At 41.2% G+C, this 20663-nt stretch overlaps 2 protein-coding genes across 3 annotated transcripts; both read right to left on the reverse strand.

Moving 5' to 3' along the window:
* Positions 1-3069: 3069 nt before the first annotated feature.
* CCL7 (C-C motif chemokine ligand 7) lies at positions 3070-4904 on the reverse strand. Of its 2 annotated transcripts, none has more exons than XM_033184205.1 (3): positions 4770-4904; positions 3871-3988; positions 3070-3449 (listed from the first exon to the last, which is right to left on the reverse strand). In XM_033184205.1, the coding sequence occupies exons 1-3, from the start codon at positions 4873-4875 to the stop codon at positions 3344-3346; spliced, it is 330 nt and encodes a 109-aa protein (XP_033040096.1). In that variant the 5' UTR covers positions 4876-4904; the 3' UTR covers positions 3070-3343. The 2 variants fall into 2 exon arrangements, with proteins under 2 accessions (XP_033040096.1, XP_033040097.1); XM_033184206.1 differs by having other exon boundaries at positions 3230-3449; positions 3871-3973; positions 4761-4845.
* Positions 4905-18409: 13505 nt separating this feature from the next.
* CCL2 (C-C motif chemokine ligand 2) lies at positions 18410-20324 on the reverse strand. The gene is made up of 3 exons (XM_033184209.1): positions 20164-20324; positions 19275-19392; positions 18410-18892 (listed from the first exon to the last, which is right to left on the reverse strand). The coding sequence occupies exons 1-3, from the start codon at positions 20237-20239 to the stop codon at positions 18787-18789; spliced, it is 300 nt and encodes a 99-aa protein (XP_033040100.1). The 5' UTR covers positions 20240-20324; the 3' UTR covers positions 18410-18786.
* Positions 20325-20663: the final 339 nt, after the last annotated feature.

Raw genomic sequence — 20663 nt, forward strand, 5'->3', positions numbered from 1 at the left:
AATGTGTCCCAGAGATTCTGGTATGTTGTATCTTTGTTCTCATTGGTTTCAAAGAACATCTTTATTTCTGCCTTCATTTCATTATGTACCCAGTAGTCATTCAGGAGCAGGTTATTCAGTTTCCATGTAGTTGAGCAGTTTTGATTGATTTTCTTAGTCCTGAGTTCTAGTTTGATTGCACTGTGGTCTGAGAGACAGTTTGTTATAATTTCTGTTCTTTTACATTTGCTAAGGAGTAATTTACTTCCAATTATGTGGTCAATTTTGGAATAAGTGTGATGTGGTGCTGAGAAGAATGTATATTCTGTTGATTTGGGGTGGAGAGTTCTATAGATGTCTATTAGGTCCACTTGGTGCAGAGATGAGTTCAATTCCTGGATATCCTTGTTAACTTTCTGTCTCGTTGATCTGTCTAATGTTGACAGTGGAGTGTTGAAGTCTCCCATTATTATTGTATGGAAGTCTAAGTCTCTTTGTAAGTCTCTAAGGACTTGCTTTATGAATCTGGGTGCTCCTGTATTGGGTGCATATATATTTAGGATAGTTAGCTCTTCCTGTTGAATTGATCCCTTACCATTATGTAATGGCCTTCTTTGTCTCTTTTGATCTTTGATGGTTTAAAGTCTGTTTTATCAGAGACTAGGATTGCAACCCCTGCTTTTTTGTGTTCTCCATTTGCTTGGTAGATCTTCCTCCATCCCTTTATTTTGAGCCTATGTATTTCTCTGCATGTGAGATGGGTCTCCTGAATACAGCAGACTGATGGGTCTTGACTCTTTATCCAGTTTGCCAGTCTGTGTCTTTTAATTGGAGCATTTAGTCCATTAACATTTAAGGTTAATATTGTTATGTGTGAACTTGATCCTGCCATTATGATATTAACTGGTTATTTTGCTTGTTAGTTGATGCAGTTTCTTCCTAGCCTCGATGGTCTTTACATTTTGGCATGTTTTTGCAATGGCTGGTACCGGTTGTTCCTTTCCATGTTTAGGGCTTCCTTCAGGGTCTTTTGTAAGGCAGGCCTGGTGGTGACAAAATCTCTAAGCATTTGCTTATCTGTAAAGGATTTTATTTCTCCTTCAGTTATGAAACTTAGTTTGGCTGGATATGAAATTCTGGGTTTAAAATTCTTTTCTTTAAGAAAATTGAATATTGGCCCCCACTCTCTTCTGGCTTGTAGAGTTTCTGCCAAGAGGTCTGCTGTTAGTCTGATGGGCTTCCCTTTGTGGGTAACCCGCCCTTTCTCTCTGGCTGCCCTTAAGATTTTTTCCTTCATTTCAACTTTGGTGAATCTGGCAATTATGTGTCTTGGAGTTGCTCTTCTCGAGGAGTACCTTTGTGGCGTTCTCTGTATTTCCTGAATTTGAATGTTGGCCTGCCCTACTAGGTTGGGGAAGTTCTCCTGGATGATATCCTGAAGAGTGTTTTCCAACTTGGTTCCATTTTCCCCCTCACTTTCAGGCACCCCAATCAGACGTAGATTTGGTCTTTTTACATAATCCCATACTTCTTGCAGGCTTTGTTCATTTCTTTTTTTCTTTTTCTTTTGGTTTCTCTTCTCACTTCATTTCATTCATTTGATCCTCAATCACTGATACTCTTTCTTCCAGTTGATCGAGTTGGTTACTGAAGCTTGTGCATTTGTCACGTATTTCTCGTGTCATGGTTTTCATCTCTGTCATTTCACTTATGACCTTCTCTGCAATAATTAGTCTAGCTGTCAATTCTTCCACTCTTTTTTCAAGATTTTTAGTTTCTTTGTGCTGGGTACATAATTCCTCCTTTAGCTCTGAGAAGTTTGATAGACTGAAGCCTTCTTCTCTCATCTCGTCAAAGTCATTCTCTGACCAGCTTCGATCCGTTGCTGGTGATGGGCTGCATTCCTTTGCAGGGGGAGATGCGCTCTTATTTTTTGAATTTCCAGCTTTTCTGCCCTGCTTTTTCCCCATCTTTGTGGTTTTATCTGTCTCTGGTCTTTGATGATGGTGACGTACTGATGGGGTTTTGGTATAGGTGTCCTTCCTGTTTGATAGTTTTCCTTCTGACAGTCAGGACCCTCAGCTATAGGTCTGTTGGAGATTGCTTGAGGTCCACTCCACACCCTGTTTGCCTGGGTATCAGCAGCAGAGGTTGCAGAAGATAGAATATTGCTGAACAACGAGTGTACCTGTCTGATTCTTATTTTGGAAGCTTCCTCTCAGGGGTGTACTCCACCCTGTGAGGTGTGGGGTGTCAGACTGCCCCTAGTGGGGGATGCCTCCCAGTTAGGCTACTCAGGGGTCAGTGACCCACTTGAGCAGGCAGCCTGTCCCTTCTCAGATCTCAACCTCCGTGTTGGGAGATCCACTGCTCTCTTCAAAGCTGTCAGACAGAGTCGTTCACGTCTGCTCAGGCCTCTGCTGCTTCCCCTGTTGTTTTTTTAGCTGAGCCCTGCCCCCAGAGGTGGAGTCTATAGAGACAGGCAGGTTTCCTTGAGGTGCTGTGAGCTCCACCCAGTTCGAGCTTCCCAGCGGCTTTGTTTACCTGCTTAAGCCTCAGCAATGGCGGGCGCCCCTCCCCCAGGCTCGCTGCTGCCTTGCGGTTAGATCGCCACAGACTGCTGTGTTAGCAATGAGGGAGGCTCTGTGGGTGTGGGACCCTCCCGGCCAGGTTAGGGATATATTTTTCTGGTGTGCCCGTTTGCTTAAAGCGCAGTATTGGGGTGGGAGTTTCCCGATTTTCCAGGTGTTGTGTGTCTCAGTTCCCCTGGCTAGGAAAAGGGATTCCCTTCCCCCTTGCGCTTCCCAGGTGAGGCGATGCCTCGCCCTGCTTCAGCTCTCGCTGGTCAGGCTGCAGCAGCTGACCAGCAACGATTGTCCGGCACTCCCTAGTGAGATGACCCCAGTACCTCAGTTGAAAATGCAGAAATCACTGGTCTTCTGTGTCTCTCGCGCTGGGAGTTGGAGACTGGAGCTGTTCCTATTTGGCCATCTTGCTCCGCCCCCTCTGGGGGCATCATATCTTAACAATTAAAACAAATCTTTGCATTGACTCTTGCAAGGACTTATACAATACCACTGTGAGGTAGAGAAGGGAGGAGCATCCCACAGTTTTTACAGGACTGAGGTGACATATGCATCCAAGGCTTTACGTTCAAAATCCACCAAAATCCATGGAAGATTCAATTAAAATATTAATAACTTTTTAAAACTATGTAAGAAAAACCATGATTCACATTATTACATAAAGCTCATATTCCTTAGAATTAGAATAAAATAATCTCAGAACCACTCTGAGAAAGGACAGGGTATATAAATTATTTGTTTCTCAAGTAATGGCTTGGTTTCAGTTCAGTCATGAATGTTCAAAGCTTTGGAGTTTGGGTTTTCCCGTCCAGGTGCTTCATAAATTCCTGGACCCACTTCTGGGTGGGGTCAGCACAGATCTCCTTGCCCAGTCTGGTCTTGAAGCTGTGGAGGAGAAAGGAGACAGTTAGATGGAACATCTTGAGGGTTCAGCCTGGGAGTGTGACCAATGCCGTCTAGCTCGTCAGCCTGGCTGATGGAGGTGCCTCAGGGATGGAGGAGGAAGAAGGTAAACTAAAGGAAGGGGCCTCAGAGAAGCAGCTCTTTTTGCTAGCCCAAGTGAATCCCTCTTGGTTCCAGGATAAAGGAACTGAGGTCTGAAGTGATAGCTAGAAAGGGAGCTGAGAGTGAGAAGCCACTTTCTTTTCTTGAATTGTTTCCCACTGGAAAATGTCTGGGATAAGATTAGAGATGCTGTTTGCATCACAGTATTTGATTCCAACTCATTTTGATACTAGTCCTATTCGCTGCCCAGGGAAGAACCTAGGACTGAGGTGTGAGGGGTGGGTGGTCATCATCCACACACATTACAGCTTCCCGGGGACAGTGGCTGCTGGTGATCCTTCTGTAGCTCTGCAGCCTCTGCTTCGGGATTTTCTTATTGATAAATCTGTAGCAGCAGGTAGTTGAACTATTAATCCCATCTGCAGTGAAACAACAAGAAAAAAAGGCCGTTGAGGGTGTGTCCTGGGTCTTTCTGTTTGTAAAATAGGGAATGGCAAGAAGAAAGAGTCAGAGAGAAAGGAGGTAGAGGCAAAAGCTGCCCATCCCAAGTGCAGTGTCTTTGCCCTTTGAGGCATTTCATAAACTATCTTTCACTTTTGTGGACTCTGAAATAGTGATGCACCATCACCAGTTGACAGGTGGAAGAGGAATTGATGACTACTCTGGGCATTGTTAGGAGGGGCTAATATGATAATCCAATTCCTTAGAGCAAGGGTACTCCAACTATGGATCCCCTTTTAGGCTCTGAGCATTCTATGCTTGGTCATGAGTTTCTCTGATACCTACCACCTCTGCGGAGCTGCAGTCTCTGGAAGCTGGGCTGAATGAAACACAGACCAGATTCTGGGACTCCCGGTATCTGGAAACAGCCTGCACATTCATGCCCAGAAGCCCCCTGTCTTTGATCACCCGATCCAAAACTCTACTGGAAGCAACTCCAGCAGTAATTGCACTGAGGGTGTTCCCAGAGCTTGAGTCCTGGAAGGAGCTGGATTTGGGGTTCACTGTCGGAATTCTAGTTCAGGCTGTACCCAGCAGTAGCTGTGTGGTTGGGCTCACCCCTTGTTCTTTTTCTGAGTTACCTTATCTTGGAAAAGTAGCTGTTAAAGTGAGACCATGGGTAGCATGTCTTCTTGACTGGTCCATGATAACCCAGAGAAGGTGAAACGTGCTTCAAGGAGAAGGAGAGAGGGACCTTACCTGGCTGAGCAAGACCCTGGGGGCTGAAGGCAGCTGCTGTGAGCAGCAGACACAGAAGTGCTGCAGAGGTTTTCATGTTGGAGGATGAGGGCATGGGCTTCCCCATGAGAACTGGAGATTTCTGGGTTGGTCTCAGCCCCTCTGCTCCTCTAGTGGCTCTGTCTCTGCCTTCTATAGGAAGCAGAGAGGATGAATCATAGGATGGAGTAATAAATCTGCTGAGTCAGTGCACTTCAGTGGGAGGATAGGAATTGAGAGTATGAGTCGAGGTTAGCCTGTTTTTTCAGCTAAGACCAGCAGTGGTAGGTGAGGTAGGGTCTATGTCCAGGCTGACTGCAGTATGTAACTACAGCTGTTATTAAGAGACCAGTTTCTCTGAAATGAGACAGATTCTACAGAAAAAGGAAGGACTCAGGGATACCAAAGTCAAAGATACACAAGGAATATTATCCTTTTCCCTTTGGAGCAGCATCCCTAGGACATGAGTCCACAAAAAGACACCCAGACATTGACTCAACTCCACAAAGGACTCAAAGATTCTTCATGTCTTAAATCCTGGTGGCTTTCTAAAACCCAGAGAAAAGTAAAATAATAGAACATTAGCAGAAAAATAGAATTCAGTATTCTTAGAATAATAGTACCTAAAAGTAGTGTCTATTTTAGTAATCTATTGCTGCGTAACAATCTATCTGAAAACAGTGACTTAAAACAGTAACAATTTTCTGGGTTTTTTTTTTTTTTTTTTTTTGCTCTTGAATATATCACAAGGTCTTCATTCAATGTCTGGGGTCTGGGCTGGGAGGACTTCAACAGCTGTCTCTCTCTCTCTCTCTCTCTCTCTTTCTCTCTCTCTTTCTCTCTCTCTCTCTCTCTGTGTGTGTGGTGTGTGTGTGTGTGTGTGTGTGTGTGTGTGTGATCTTTCCAGTGGTCCCTCCACATGGTTAGATATTGTGCATGATGGCTTAAGGATCCCAGGTGCAAGGGTTGGGATCATAGTCACACCTCTTAATGGGAGGAGTATAAAAGAATTTCAGGATGTGTTTTAAAGCCACTATTTGCTTTCTAGGCTATCAGAACTGCACAGCATATAAAGATCTTAGAATACTGTGTTTCTAAAATATCCGATTAACTGTGAACATATTTGTCCAAATAAAAGAATATAGGGAAGGCAAATTTATGGACAAAATCAGAAACCTTCAATTTGAATCAGAGATAAGAGACTTCTTGTCCTTCTTCCCACACACATATCTCTGGAATACAAAGAAACCACTAATCTAGCTCCTCATCTCACATACACATTACAAAGTCACCAACTAATCGCCTTTGATATCAGTGAAAAGGGGTTTGATGAGGGACCATGTGTGGGGTCCTCATGCCTGTAACTGGGTCATGCATCATGGACATGGAACGCAAAAGAGGAAAATTATTCAATGGGAAAATTGAGCATTATACAGCCTTGAATATTAATTTGGGAGCAATGCAAGGCTTTGATTCTGGTTTTAGCTTTACGTCATTTTATCTTACCCCTATGACTTTGCTCAGGGTACTCATTCCCTCAATTAGCTCTTTTTCAAATTGTTATTACTCCCAGCTCCAGAAACTGGTGAATAGTTGACCTACTTTCTATCTCCTTATTTATGGAGTCTTCCCAGCTCACTCTAATGTAACACATTAGAACAGCATATTTTCTAACCCAGGGTGTATGTTCCATCCACTTGATGCTTCTATAAATCAGAACCCTTTCCTTTGACTTTTCTTCCTTTTTCTTTTATTTTGGAAGACAACTATCATGGATAACCTGCTGAATGATCCACAAAGTTGTAGTAGAACATAGAGGTCCTGCCCAGAAATTACCTTTCCTGGATCTGTCTGGTCAGCAGCTCAAGGAAGTACTCATGGGTTCCAGTTGGTTAAACCTTTCTCCTTCAGAAAATCCTTAAGTGAAGTGCCCCAAGATGTTCCTGCTTAAGATCCCAGAGAAAATGCCTGCTTATATGTTTATAATGGAAATTATATGTTTATAATGGAAAGGCCTGTACTTATCACCCACAAGACCTGGGAATGGTAAAAATGAGAGACTGTTGAATTGTTGCAGAATTTTGTAAAAACTTTAAAATAATTTAAAGACAGTATCAGCTGGTTGTAAAAATATGGCAAAATTAGAAACACTTATAAAACAACCAAATTATTGTACATTATCAACATCAGAAGATGTAAGCAGTTAATTTCCTTCCAGATTAAAAAATATATATTTTTAACCCTCAGTCACAAAAGAATGTCCTTCGTTGTCTCTAGTAACAATTTTTGTCTTAAAATTTATTTGTCTGATATTATTAACAGTATAGCCACTAGCTCTTTTTTGATTATCATTTCCATGGGGTGTCTTTTCCCATATCTTTACTTTCAAATTATCTGAGATTTCAAATTTACATGTGTCTTATAGATAGCATATAGTTGGTTTATTTTAAAAATTCATTTACTCAACCTTTGCTTTTTAGTTGGGGATTTTAATCCTTTCACGTTAGTGTAATTACTGATGAAGTAGGGTTACCATCTGATATTTTCCCTTTTTTATATATTTATGTCTCTGTTGTTCCTCACTTTTTAATCACTACTTTACTTTATGAACCATAAATATTTTCTACTGTACCATTGCATTTCCCATTTTTATTATATATGTTTGAGTTATTTTCTTAATGGCTACCCTGGGGACTATCATTAACATCATAATTTATAACAACCTATTTCAGATTAATATTTTAATTTCAATAGTGTATAAAACTTGATCTTATATAGCTCCATCCCAGTCCTCATCTTAACATTGTTATGGTCACAAATTACACCTTTATACATTGTGTGCCCCTAAATAGAGATTTATAACTAGTGCTTTATGCATGTGCCTTTTAAATAAGATACAAGAAAAAAATAATTTTAAACAAATACACAAAAGTATTTATACTGTCTTTTATATTTACTTATGTAGTTACTTTTACCAGTGCTCTTTATTTCTTTGAATTACTTTTGCTTCAGCCTGAAGAACTCCCTTTAGTATTTTTTGGAAGGCTGAAATGTCTTCATTTCTTATTTACTTTTGAAAAGGGTAGCTTTGCCTTATCTAGAATTGTTGATTGATTTTTTCTTTCACTGTTTTTAATATGGCATGCCACTACATTCCCTGTTTATGATTACATTATTCAAAACAGTCAAGTTATAAAAACAACATAAGTGTCCATCAATAGATGAATGGATAAAGAATATATGGTATATACACACGATGGGATATTAGTCAGCCTTAAAAAGAAGGAATCCTTCCATTTGTGACAAAGTGGATGAACCTTGAGGACACTATGCTAAGTGAAATTAGTCAGTGGCAAAGGGACAAATATTGAATGATTCCACTTATATGAGGTACGTAAAATAGACTCATAGAAGCAGAAAATAGAACAGTGGTCACCAGGGGCCAGGAGGTAACTACTATTCTATTTTGTTATGTGTACCATAGACAATACACTTTATAGGGTGCTACTCAGGTATCAACTCTTTTGACTAGTGAGGGCAGCCCAAAGAGATGTCTTGGAGAGCATTGTGAGGGCTTGCTTTGAGTTTGAGTTCATGGTGCTGTGACTGGAATGCAATGTTTGCCATGAGCACAGATTCAGGTAATGGCCCCATGCATACCTTACATTTGCCAGGTGTTAATTTGATAGGCTGAGGTTTCCTTTGAGCCACATTGTTCTATGTTATCTGAACATGGACCAAAATGTCGCAGGAAATAGGAGGCAGAGAAAGGCATTTGCTGCTCAGTTCCAGGAGAGGCAGCTGAACGACATGCTTAAGAAATGGTTGCCTGCATCATTGTCTGGTTTTCCTGCATAATCATGGTGAAACTGCTTATTCTATCTGTTATTCAGTTTCCACATCTATAACAGTAGAGACAATAAAAGTAACTTCTTTTATTGGTTGTTGTGAAGAATGAGTTAATAAATGAAAATAATCAGAGTGCAGTTAGTGCTCAGTAAGTGCTAGCTGTCCTTATTATTAACATTAGGAAATAAGGATGGGTAGTAGATGAAGAGATACTAGGGAGGGACTCAGACTGATACTGATAGCTTCCTGAACAAGTTGTTCCTAAATCTGTCTTGTTTTTTCAAAACTGAGACATTGAAAGGGGGATTGACTTTCAGGAAATACTGCATTGGATATAAGGAAAGGAGATGAGTATCTTAGAAAGAAGGGACCTAGGTAAAGTCCCAGAAGTCCTGCAAGAACTTGAGATGAGAATTATTCTGGGTCTCAGTGGGATTTTGGTCTTTCAGCCCAGTGAGGACATTCTCTGTGTGCAACCAGTAATTTAGCTTTGCCCTATTGGGTGTAAGCAAAAGTCATATATGTCATCTCTGAGCGGAAGTTAATATTCTCATGAATTCCTCCACCATCCCTCAACTATGAGGATGACGTGACTCAAATGAGGTTGCCCCTTTGACTCAGATGCCATACTGCATAATATATATAGAGCAGAGACACAGCAAAGTTTACAAGACATGAAGAAAATATGAGGTTAGTGTCGGGGGAGCTGAGCAAGGAATATAAGGAAACTCTCTGTATTATTTTTGCAACTTTTCTGTAAGCCTAAAATTTGTTCAGAATAAAAAGTTAAAAACATGATATAACAAAACTTATGTAGTGCAGAGAAAGCAATGCTAAGAAGGAAGTGTATAGCTGTAAGTGCTTACATTAAAAAATAAGAAAGATCTGGGCCGGGCGCGGTGGCTCAAGCCTGTAATCCCAGCACTTTGGGAGGCCGAGACGGGCGGATCACGAGGTCAGGAGATCGAGACCATCCTGGCTAACACGGTGAAACCCCGTCTCTACTAAAAATACAAAAAAACTAGCCGGGCGAGGTGGCGGGCGCCTGTAGTCCCAGCTACTCGGGAGGCTGAGGCAGGAGAATGGTGTAAACCCGGGAGGCGGAGCTTGCAGTGAGCTGAGATCTGGCCACTGCACTCCAGTCCGGGCGACAGAGCGAGACTCCGCCTCAAAAAAAATAAGTAAATAAATAAGAAAGGTCTGAAATCAACAAACTAACTTTATACCTTGAGGGACCTAGAAAAAGAACAAACTAAACCCAAAGCTGGCAGAAAGAAGAAAATAATAGAGAATGGAGGAGCGATAAACGAAACAGAAGAAAAAAATCAACAACACTAAGAATTGTTGTTTTGAAAAGATCAACAAAAATGGCAAATCCTTAGCTAGCTTAAGTAAGAAGAAAAGAGAGAAGACTCAACTAAAATCACAAATGAAAATCACAAATGAAAGATGTGATTACATCTTTCATTGATGTAATCACAACTGATGCCCCAGAAATAAAAAGGATTATTAGAGAATACTATGAATAATTGTATGCCAACTGATTGAATAACCTGTAATAAATGGATAAATTCCTAGAAACACATGGTTATTAAGAAACAGAAAATATGAACAGACTTATAACTAGTAAAAAGATTATAACAGTGATCGAAAATCTCTCAAGCAAGAAAAGTTCAAGATCAGATGGCTTCTCTAGAGAATTCTACCACATATTTAATACCAATACTCCTCAAGCTCTTCCAAGATATTGAAGAGAAAAAAACACTTCCAAACTTACAATATAAGGCAGGGATTACCCTGATACCAAAGTGGAACAAAGGCACTGCAAGAAAGGAAAACTATCAGCAAATATCCCTGATGAATATTAATGCAAAAATCCTCAACAAAATACTAGCAAGCCGAATTCAAAAGCATATTAAAAGGATTATATACTATCACTAAGTAGGATTTATTTCTGTAATGGAAGGATAATTCAACATACAAAAACCAATCAATGAAATATGTCACATTAACAGAATGAAGAACAAAAATTACATTATAATCTCAATTCATGACAAAAAAGCATTTGACAAAATTCGACATCTTTTCATGATAAGAATACTCAACAAACTAGGAAAATAGTGTGGAAATAGAAACCACCTCAACATAGTAAAGTCCATGTATGAAAAGCCCACAGTTAAAATCATATGCAGTAGAAAAAGACTGAAAGCATTTTCTTGCTTTTGTTGTTTCTGCCAAATATTGCACTGGAATGGGACCCATCTGAACCAAACAAGAAAAAAAAGTCATCTAAATTGGAAAGGAAGAAGTAAAATTATCTCTTTCCAGAAGATATGACTTTGTGTGTAGAAAACCCTGAAAATTTCACACATGCAAAAGAACTGTTACAACTAATAAAGGAATTCAGCAAAGTACAAATACAACACAACAAATCAACACACAAAAATCAGACATTTTATATACATGAGCAATAAACAGTTTGGAAAGAAAATTAATAAAACAATTCCATTTACAATAGCATTGAAAAGAATAAAATATTAGGGATTAACCAATATTTAGAAGTAAAAACTTGAACAACAAAAACTACAAAATATTGCCCAAAATTAAAGAAGATACAAATAAATGAGAAGACATCCTAGGTTTATGAATTGGAAGAATTAATATTGTTAATATTGACAGCTTAACAATGCTACTCAAGTAATCTACAGATTAAATGGAATCCTATCAGAATCCCAGTGGTATTTTTGCAAAAATAGAAAAATCCATCTTAGGCTGCGCACGGTGGCTCAAGCCTGTAATCTCAGCACTTTGGGAGGCCGAGACAGGCGGATCACGAGGTCAGGAGATCGAGACCATCCTGGCTAACACGGTAAAACCCTGTCTCTACTAAAAAATACAAAAAATTAGCCGGGCGAGGTGGCGGCGCCTGTAGTCCCAGCTACTCGGGAGGCTGAGGCAGAAGAATGGTGTAAACCCGGGAGGCGGAGCTTGCAGTGAGCTGTGATCCGGCCACTGCACTCCAGCCTGGGAGGCAGAGCGAGACTCCATCTCACAAAAAGAAAAGAAAGAAGAAAAAAAGAAAAATCCATCTTAAAATTCACATAGAATATCAAATCATTCCAAATAGTAAAAAACAATTTTGAAAAAGAGAAACAAACTTGAAGGTCTCATCTTATCAGTTTCAAAACATATTACAAAGCTACAGTAATCAAAATAATGTGTTATTGGCATAAAGACAGACATATAGACCAATAGAATAGAATAGAGAGCCCAGAAATAAAATTTCTTGTATATGGTCAAATGATCTTTGACAAAGATATCAAGACCACTCAGTAAGGAAAGGCCAGTCTCCTAAACGATGATACTGGGAAACTAGATATCCAAATGAAAAAATTAAAGCTGGACCCTTGCTGGGCATGGTGGCTCACATCTGTAATCCCAGCATTTTGGGAGGCCGAGGGGAGTGGATCAACTGAGGTCTGGAGTTCAAGACCAGCCTGACCAACATGGAGAAACCCTATCTCTACTAAAAATACAGAATTAGACGGGGTGGTGGCGCATGCCTGTAATCCCAGCTACTCAGGAGGCTGAGGCAGGAGAATCGCTTGAACCCGGGAGACGCAGATTGCAGTGAGCCAAGATCACGTCATTGCACTCTAGCTTGGGCAACAAGAGCGAAACTCTGTCTCCAAAAAAAAAAAAAAAAAAAGCTGGAGCCTTATATTATATCACATACAAAATTCAACTCAAAATGGATGAAAGACCTAAATGCAAGATGTAAAATTATAAACCCCTAGAAGAAAATAGGGGGAAATCTTTATGATATTGGATTTGACAATTTTTTTGAAATGGAGTTTCACTTTTTTTGCCCAGGCTGGAGTGCGACGGCATGATCTTGGCTCACTGCAACCTCCGCTTCCCAGGTTCAAGTGACTCGCCTCCCTCAACATCCCAAGTAGCTGGGATTACAGGTATGCACCACCATGCCTGGCTAATTTTGTATTTTTAGTGGAAACGGGGCTTCACCATGTTGGCCAGGCTGGTCTCGAACTCCTGGCCTCAGGTGATCTGCCTGCCTCAGTCTCCAATAGTGCTGGGATTTCAAGTGTGAGCCACCATGCCCAGCTGGTTTTTTTTGATATAATACCAAAAGCACAGGCAACCAAAGCAAAAATAGATAAATGGAATTACATCAAAAAATGTTTACTTTTGTGTATTGAAGCGCACAATGAGCAGAATGATAAATCAATCTATGAAATGAGAGAAAATATTTACAAATCATGTAACTGATAAGGGGTTAACATTAGAATATATAAATAATTTCAGGTTGGGCACAGTGGCTGATGCCTGTAATCGCAACACTTTGGAAGGCTGATTCAGGCAGATCACTTGAGGCTAGGAGTTAGAGACCTGCCTGGCCAAAGAAGTGAAACCCAGTCTCTACTAAAAATCAAAAAATTAGCTAGGTATGATGGTGCATGCCTGTAACCTCAGCTACACAGAAGGCTGAGGTATCAGAATTGCTTGAACTCTGCAGGTGGAGGTTGCAGTGAGCTGAGATCACACCACTGCACTCCATTCTGGGCAACAAAGTGAAACTCTTTCTCAAAAGAAGAAAAAGAACTTCTGCAGCATTGACAATAAAAAACAAATAACCCAGTTAAAAATAGGCAAAGGATTTCAGTATACACTTTCCAAAGATGATATACAAATGACCAACATGCATCTGAAAAGATACTCAATAATACTAGAAACATGCAAATCAAATCCATAGGGGGATATCACCTCACCTCCATTAGGATGTCTAGTATCAAAAAGACAGAAAATAACAAGCGAAGACAAGGATGTGAAAAAACTGGAACCTTTGTTTACTGTTAGTGGAAATGTAAAATGGTGCAGCTACTATGGAAACAGTACGGTAGATCTTTTAAAAAATAAAAATAGGATTACCAAATGATGCAGCAATCCCACTTGTGGGTATATATCCAAAGGAACTGAAAGCAGAATCTGGAAGAGACATTTGCATATCCACATTCAGAACAGCATCATACACAATAACCACAAGATGGAAACAACCCAGCTGTCCATCACTGAATGAATGGATAAACACAATGTGGTATATACATGCAATGGAATAGTATTCAACCTTAAAAAGTAAGGGAATGTTGACACATGCCTTAACTAGATGAATGAACCTTGAGAACATTGTGCTAAATAAAATAACCATTCACCAAAGGACACATATTGTATAAGTTAAATTCATAGAAGAAGAAAGTAGAATGGTGGTTGCCAATGGCTGGGCAGCGGAGGAAATGAGCATGTATTGTTTAATGGGTATGCAGTTTCAGTTTTACAAGATGAAAACATTCTGGAAATCTGTTGTACAACAATGTTAAGTATATTAACATTAACAATACTGAAGTATACACTTAAAAATGGTAAATATGATACATTTCATGGTATGCGTTTTTTAATCAAAATTTTTCAAAATTAAAAACTTTAAAAAAGAGATAATGATATCTTATGGAAATGAATTTTATAGCCTCCAAATGAAACATTGGCAGTACTTTTTTAAAATGAACAATTTATCTGCTCAATTTAAACACTCATTTATAAGGTGGAATAGGAAGAAGATGCTTAAAATAAGCATTCTCATTGGACAAGGAAGCCTGGGAGACACCCAGCAATGACTGATTTGTAGCAATTCTGATATACTGCTTGGTAGACATCAAAAGGGCCTCTTGCTGGAACAGGAACAGGGGCTCTGATCTCACTTGCAGGAAGGGCTTCCTTGTCCAGGTCCCCAGATCCACCTTCTGTGAGGCCTTTGCTTGTACATTTCTTCTCCTTGACCACACTGTACATGGAACTCAGTGGACATGCCCTCATTCAGTGGCCATCATGGCTTGTTTCTACCTCGTGGAAGATTCAGAAGTTGTTTTATAGATAGAATAGTCAAAGGCTTTTTCAGTCTTGGCTTCTGATTTTCCTGGCAACATAATTTTCTCAAAAAATTACTAGCACTGTTCCAATCTACCAGTAAAGACATGTAAAATCTCTTTCTACTCATAGAGATTGGCATATTTCTGTGCTTCCTCCACACCCGATCCATAACTGTCTTTTAGGATCAGGCTCCCAGGCTAGGATGGGAATGCCACATTGTTAACCCACTCTCTTCCTGAAGCCACTCTGTCCAACTGAAAGGTTTTATGGATATTTTGTTGTTCAAATCATTTTAAAAATTCCATCCCACTGCCTGGGATGGTGAAACAGATGTATTTCAAACTTTACAATGTCCTAAATGTCTGGACTCTATGCTCCCTTTTGTTCCTGATTGGAAATTGGTCAAGGCTAGGTCAGAACAGAGGACACTATGAAAACCCAAGTCAGAGGTTAGCAGGACTGGCTGTCAGCTCTAATGACCTGAATATGAGAGAACTGAGGAGCACATTGCATCAAACTCATCTGTGCACCAGTATCCATCTTCTAAGGAACTCATAAAATACACCAATGGGAAGAGGAACCTTCCCCCGATTGTAACATTCAAAATCAGAATCTTTGAGGATGTCATGATGTTTTGGAAAGACCTCAGGTGACTCTAATGTACCTTAGGTCACTTAGGAAGCATTTAATGCACAAATTAAATCCACAGCCTATGAACCCACAGATAAAAGGTGACTTGCAAAAGTTTACCTGACAATCTAGTTACCAAACCAGATACAGATCTCAAAGTCCAAGTCACAGTGTCCAACTACCTATTGTAAATCTTCACCTGGCTCCTGGCTGTGATTGTCTCAGTAGTGTCCCCCTCCCAAAGATGCTCACATCCTTGCGGCCGCGCAAGGTGGCTCACACCTGTAATCCCAGCACTTTCGGAGTCTGAGACAGGTGGATCACCTGAGACCAGCCTGGCCAACATGGTAAAACCTCATCTGTACTAAAAATACAAAAATTAGCCAGATGCGGTGGTGCACATCTGTAATCCCAGTTACTTGGGAGGCTGAGGCAGGAGAATCATTTGAACCCAGGAGGCAGAGGTTGCAGTGAGCTGAGATTGTGCTACTGTACTCCAGCCTGGGCAATAGAGCGAGACTCCATTTCCAAAAAAAAGAGCCTACATCCTAATCGAATCCCTATGCTCTATAAGTATGCTACCTGACATAGCAAAATAAATTTTATAAATGTGATTAACTTAAGGATCTTGAGATGAAGATGTTATCCTGGATTATCCAGATGGGCTCAGCATAATCACAATATAATCACCTTTTATGATGAAGGCAAGAAGGTCAGAGTCAGAGACAAGATGTGACTATGAAAGAAAAGGAGTGAGAGAGAGAGAGAGAGAGAGAGAGATTTTGAAGATACAGGAAGAGACGTGAGTTGAGGAATTCAGGTAGCCTCTAGCAGTTGGAAAAAGGCAAGAAAATGGATTCTCCCCTAGAACCTCTGGAAGGAATGAATATAGCCCTATGGACCCATTATCACTTCTGACCTCCAGAACTATAAGACAATGTATTTTTTGTTGTGTGAAGCCATTAAGCTTATGGTACTTTGTTATAGTAACGGTAAGAAACTAATACAGATTTTGGTACCTGGAAATATGGTGCTTCTGTAACTAACACCTATAGATGTGGACATGGCTTTGGATCTGAATAATGAGCAGAAGCTGGGAGAATTTTGAGCATGACATAAAAACCATAGATTTCCTGGAACTGACTGTCGGCAGCAACAGGAAAGGAATGCATTGCACTTGGCACTCTCTTCTAAAACAGAGTCTCACCACTGCCAATGCCCTGTGTTCAGTTTCATCATGCAAGGAGCAAGGAATTCCATGCTTGGGTGGAAAAGAGTATGAATCAAGATTTCCTGAAAATGAAGAGATGTGACCTGCAAGGGGACTGTAAGCAGATTGATTTGGGGTTTGAGCACGTGGATCCCCTCTTCGTCTGCCTCCTCTCCTTCCAGACTGTCTGCATCAAATCTGCCTGGTGTCACAGGGCTGCTGCTCAGAAGCCATATGATGAGGTCTCATTTGTTTGCATTCTATTCTCTTTTTGCCTCTTGGCATCTACTGCAATTTGAGATTTCACTCCTGATTGATGATCAAGGCCAGGGAATGTAGGGGTAGAGGAGAGGCAGGGAAGGCTGCTTGACCTGGAGTGAGGGTCAGTGAGTTTTCTAAATAGCTGTCAATAAATTGTCTGCTGACTGATGTATCAGGGTACTTGGAGCTTTGAAGGGATTCCATAGTCTGATTCAGTGACCCTGGACTGGCCCAGGAATGTAGAAGCAGAATCCCCTCTCTCCCTCTGCAACTCCAGTTAGTAGAAATGGAAGTTTTCCAAGAGATGTGCTCCCAGATCCGGAAGGGAACCTAACTTCCTCTAGGTTCCTATTTGTAACACATTATCATTCCTGTGTTATCGATGTAGGCTCAGAATATCTGACCTGTCCTGACTGACAAAGCGAGTCAGTGCTGGATCTGGGGTGAGAACCTGAGTGTGCTTCTTGCCAGTCAAAGTTGTCCCCAGCACCTCATGCTGCCAAAAGCACTGCCTGCTCTAGCTTGACACAGTGGTCATTTCCCCATCAGATTGGGAAGTTGACAACCATGCAGTTTATTCAATAGAGCAAGACATCTGCTTTCCTGAGTGTTGGGATGGTGTGGGTGCCCAAACAGGCCAAATGCTTCACAGGTGGGACAAATATCATACAAAGGAGTAAACACATTAAGTGGATATTTAGGAATAGGAGGCTCATCTGTTTAAATGGATGATTCTAGGCTCCTGAGATTGGGATTGGGGGGATAGTAATGGAGGGAAACACATTCTGGTTTCAGGGAAGCTGCCACCTTAAAATGTGGTTTGAAGATGAGGTTTTCATGTCTGAAGTCACAGGTCTTTCTCCTCCATTTACAACATGCAGCATTTCACCCTGCATGGCTCATTATTCTCCAGTGCTGCCTCTTGGGCTCCATATTTAGGCCTTCATCATCTCTTGCTTGGACCATGGCAATAGCTTCTCACTAGTCCCTATTTCTCTGTGTATGTGTAAAATCAACAAGTTATATTTCCTGAAACTTATCTCTGCATCTCTAAACATGGCACATCCCTCCTCATTGGACTGAAGATTCTCAACGTTTCCTTTAAACCTACAAAGTTGAGCACTAACTCTTCACCCTAACATTCAAATCCCTTGACTCAACCTTCCTTTCTAACGTGTCATCCCTTGACGCTGGTATGGGCCCAAATTCCCATCTGATTCATTGGTGTTCTCCCTCCTTGATGTATACATCATCACCATTTCTACCTCCAGGTATTTGCTCCCACTCTTCTTTTTCCTTTCTTAATGATCCTACAATTTTTCTGGAAAAGCCTTATTCATTCACAAAGAATGAGTTCAAGTCTCATCATCTCTATGAAACTTCAATCTAATCATCTTATCTATGATGATAAGAATTGCATGCAGGGGTCTGGGTCTGTGAGAAAAGGAATGGGGTTTGGGCTCTCGCTAAATGGGTGACCAGGGTCATTGGGATCTGGGCAGTTGATGTTGAAGACTGGAAGGGTGGTGTTTTAATGCCTAACTGGCCTGACATAAAGATTCTTTTATGGATGCTCAGAGGAGACCACCCAGTGGAGAAGTCCGGGGCCAATCCACATTCCCACTCCTTCAAAATGTGAGCCCCACCCTCTGAAATCATGTTCCTTTGTCGCCACCAAGCTCATACTCTCAGCTTTGTAATTTCCTCTAAGAAAACACTGGAAGTCAGGTTTTGTACAAAAATATATTTATTTTGTGTAATAGTTACATAATATTCATTTCCACAATAATATTTTAGCAATGCATTGGAATGTTAAAACAAAAATTCTTTGTATTAATGATTCTTGCAAAGACCCTCAAAACATCCCAGGGATAGAACTGTGGTTCAAGAGGAAAAGCAATTTCCCCAAGTCTCCGTATCTAGAAAACACTAGTACCATGAAAGAGAAAATAAAAACATCAATAACTTAAATAAGATTAACATTACTTAAGGCATAATGTTTCATATCAACAAACAAAATTCATTATAATAAAATAAAACAGGGTATCTGGGGAAAACTAGGGAAAAATAAATTAGCTGCAGATTCTTGGGTTATGGAGTGAGTGTTCAAGGCTTCGGAGTTTGGATTTGCTTGTCCAGGTGGTCCATGGAATCCTGAACCCACTTCTGTTTGGGGTCAGCACAGACCTCCTTGGTCACAATGGTCTTGAAGCTGTGGGGAGGGAGGACAGAGTTAGATGAAGTTCCTCTGCAATTTTGGCCTAGAATTGCATCCCATTCTGCACCAATGGGCTGCCATGGGAACTAGAGGAGGAAGGCAGGTGGAAGGAGGGAACCCAGGGCAAACTGCTCCTATAGGTGTCCAGGTGGAGCCATCCTGACTTCAAACTAAAGAAATTGGGGTGTTCTGAATAGGCACCCAGGTGGAGAGTGATGTTGGGGTTCACTTTTTCCCTTGGTGCCTCAGTTTTCCCATTGGGAACCTTTGTATATTAAGGTAAACAGTGCACTCTCTGACTCTCGGTTTATGAGGCTTGTCCCTTGCTCCCCAAGGAAGAACCTTAGGCCAGGGAAGGTTGGTGTGCTGAACTCACATCACAGCTTCTTTGGGACACTTGCTGCTGGTGATTCTTCTATAGCTCGCCAGCCTCTGCACTGAGATCTTCCTATTGGTGAAGTTATAGCAGCAGGTGACAGGGGCATTGATTGCATCTGGAAAATAAACCACAAAGAAAAAGCATTTTAGGATGAACTGGATTATTCTGATCTTAAGAGCAGAAAAGAGTCCTGAGGAAAAAGCAAAAGGAAGGCAGGAGAAGAGAAAGAGCTCATTAAATCCCAGTGCTTCTGCCTATACCTCAGAGCTAGAATGTGATCTTTGACCCAATGACTTGGTTTCCTATGATGTAAAATGGATATATAACATTGATAATGGACAGAGAGGAGGGGCTGTTAAAGCCAGATAATACCTACAAGTGCCATTAAGACAGACCAATAATCCAGATGATCAGCGCCAGGGAAGAACAGCTGGGGAGCACCGCCATGAGTCTCCATTTAGGCTCTGAATAGTCTATACCCCTTCATGAGTTTCCCTGATACTGTCTCTGGAAGCTAAGGTGAATGAAGCACAGACCAGATTCTGGGTCTTCAGCATGTCTGGAAACAGCCTATACATCCACCCTCTCTTTGATTACCCTCATCCCCAAACTCTGCTGGAAGCAGCTGGGAGAGTAACTGTGCTGAGTGTGTCCCAGAGATGGAATCCTGGAAGGAGCTGGATTTGGAGTTCACAGCTGGAATTCTAGTTCAGGCTCTGCCCAGCAGCAGCTGTGTGTTTGGCCTCACCCCTTGTCCTTTTCTGAGTCACCTTATCTTGGAAAACTAGCGTTAAAGCAAGACTGTGGGTACCACGTCTGCTTGGATAGTCCATGATAACTCAGAGAGAGGACAATGTGGTTCAAGGAGAAGAAGAGGGGGCCTTACCTGGCTGAGCGAGCCCCTGGGGGCTGAAGGTGGCTGCTATGAGCAGCAGGCACAGAAGTGCTGCAGAGACTTTCATGCTGGAGGTGAGGGTGCAAGCTTCAGTTTGATAATTGGATGTTTCTGGGTTAGTCTCAGCCTCTCTGTTCCTCCAGCTGCTGTCTCTGCCTTTTATTGAAAGCAGGCAGAGGGAGAGAGAGGGTGGAGTCAAGCAGGAGGAGGGATCTTCCATGAATAATAAGTGGGCTGTTAAATCTGCTGAGCAAATGCAGCATCCTGGGGATTTCCAGGAAGTAGGAAAGGGACGAGACACTTTTTCCATTCACTGCTGAGACCAAATGAGCAAATGGGGAGGATGGGGTACCATTAAGCCCAGACTGACCACAGATGTGAACTAAGAGGGCTATTTTTAAGGATTCCGCTTTCTCTGAAGTGAAAACTGCAGAAAAGGAAGGAAGCGAGGAAACTAGATGAAAGCATGTCAGGCTCGTTGCCAACTTACC

This window comes from Trachypithecus francoisi, unplaced genomic scaffold (genome assembly GCF_009764315.1).
Source record: "Trachypithecus francoisi isolate TF-2019V2 unplaced genomic scaffold, Tfra_2.0 Lachesis_group20, whole genome shotgun sequence".
NCBI lineage: Eukaryota > Metazoa > Chordata > Mammalia > Primates > Cercopithecidae > Trachypithecus > Trachypithecus francoisi.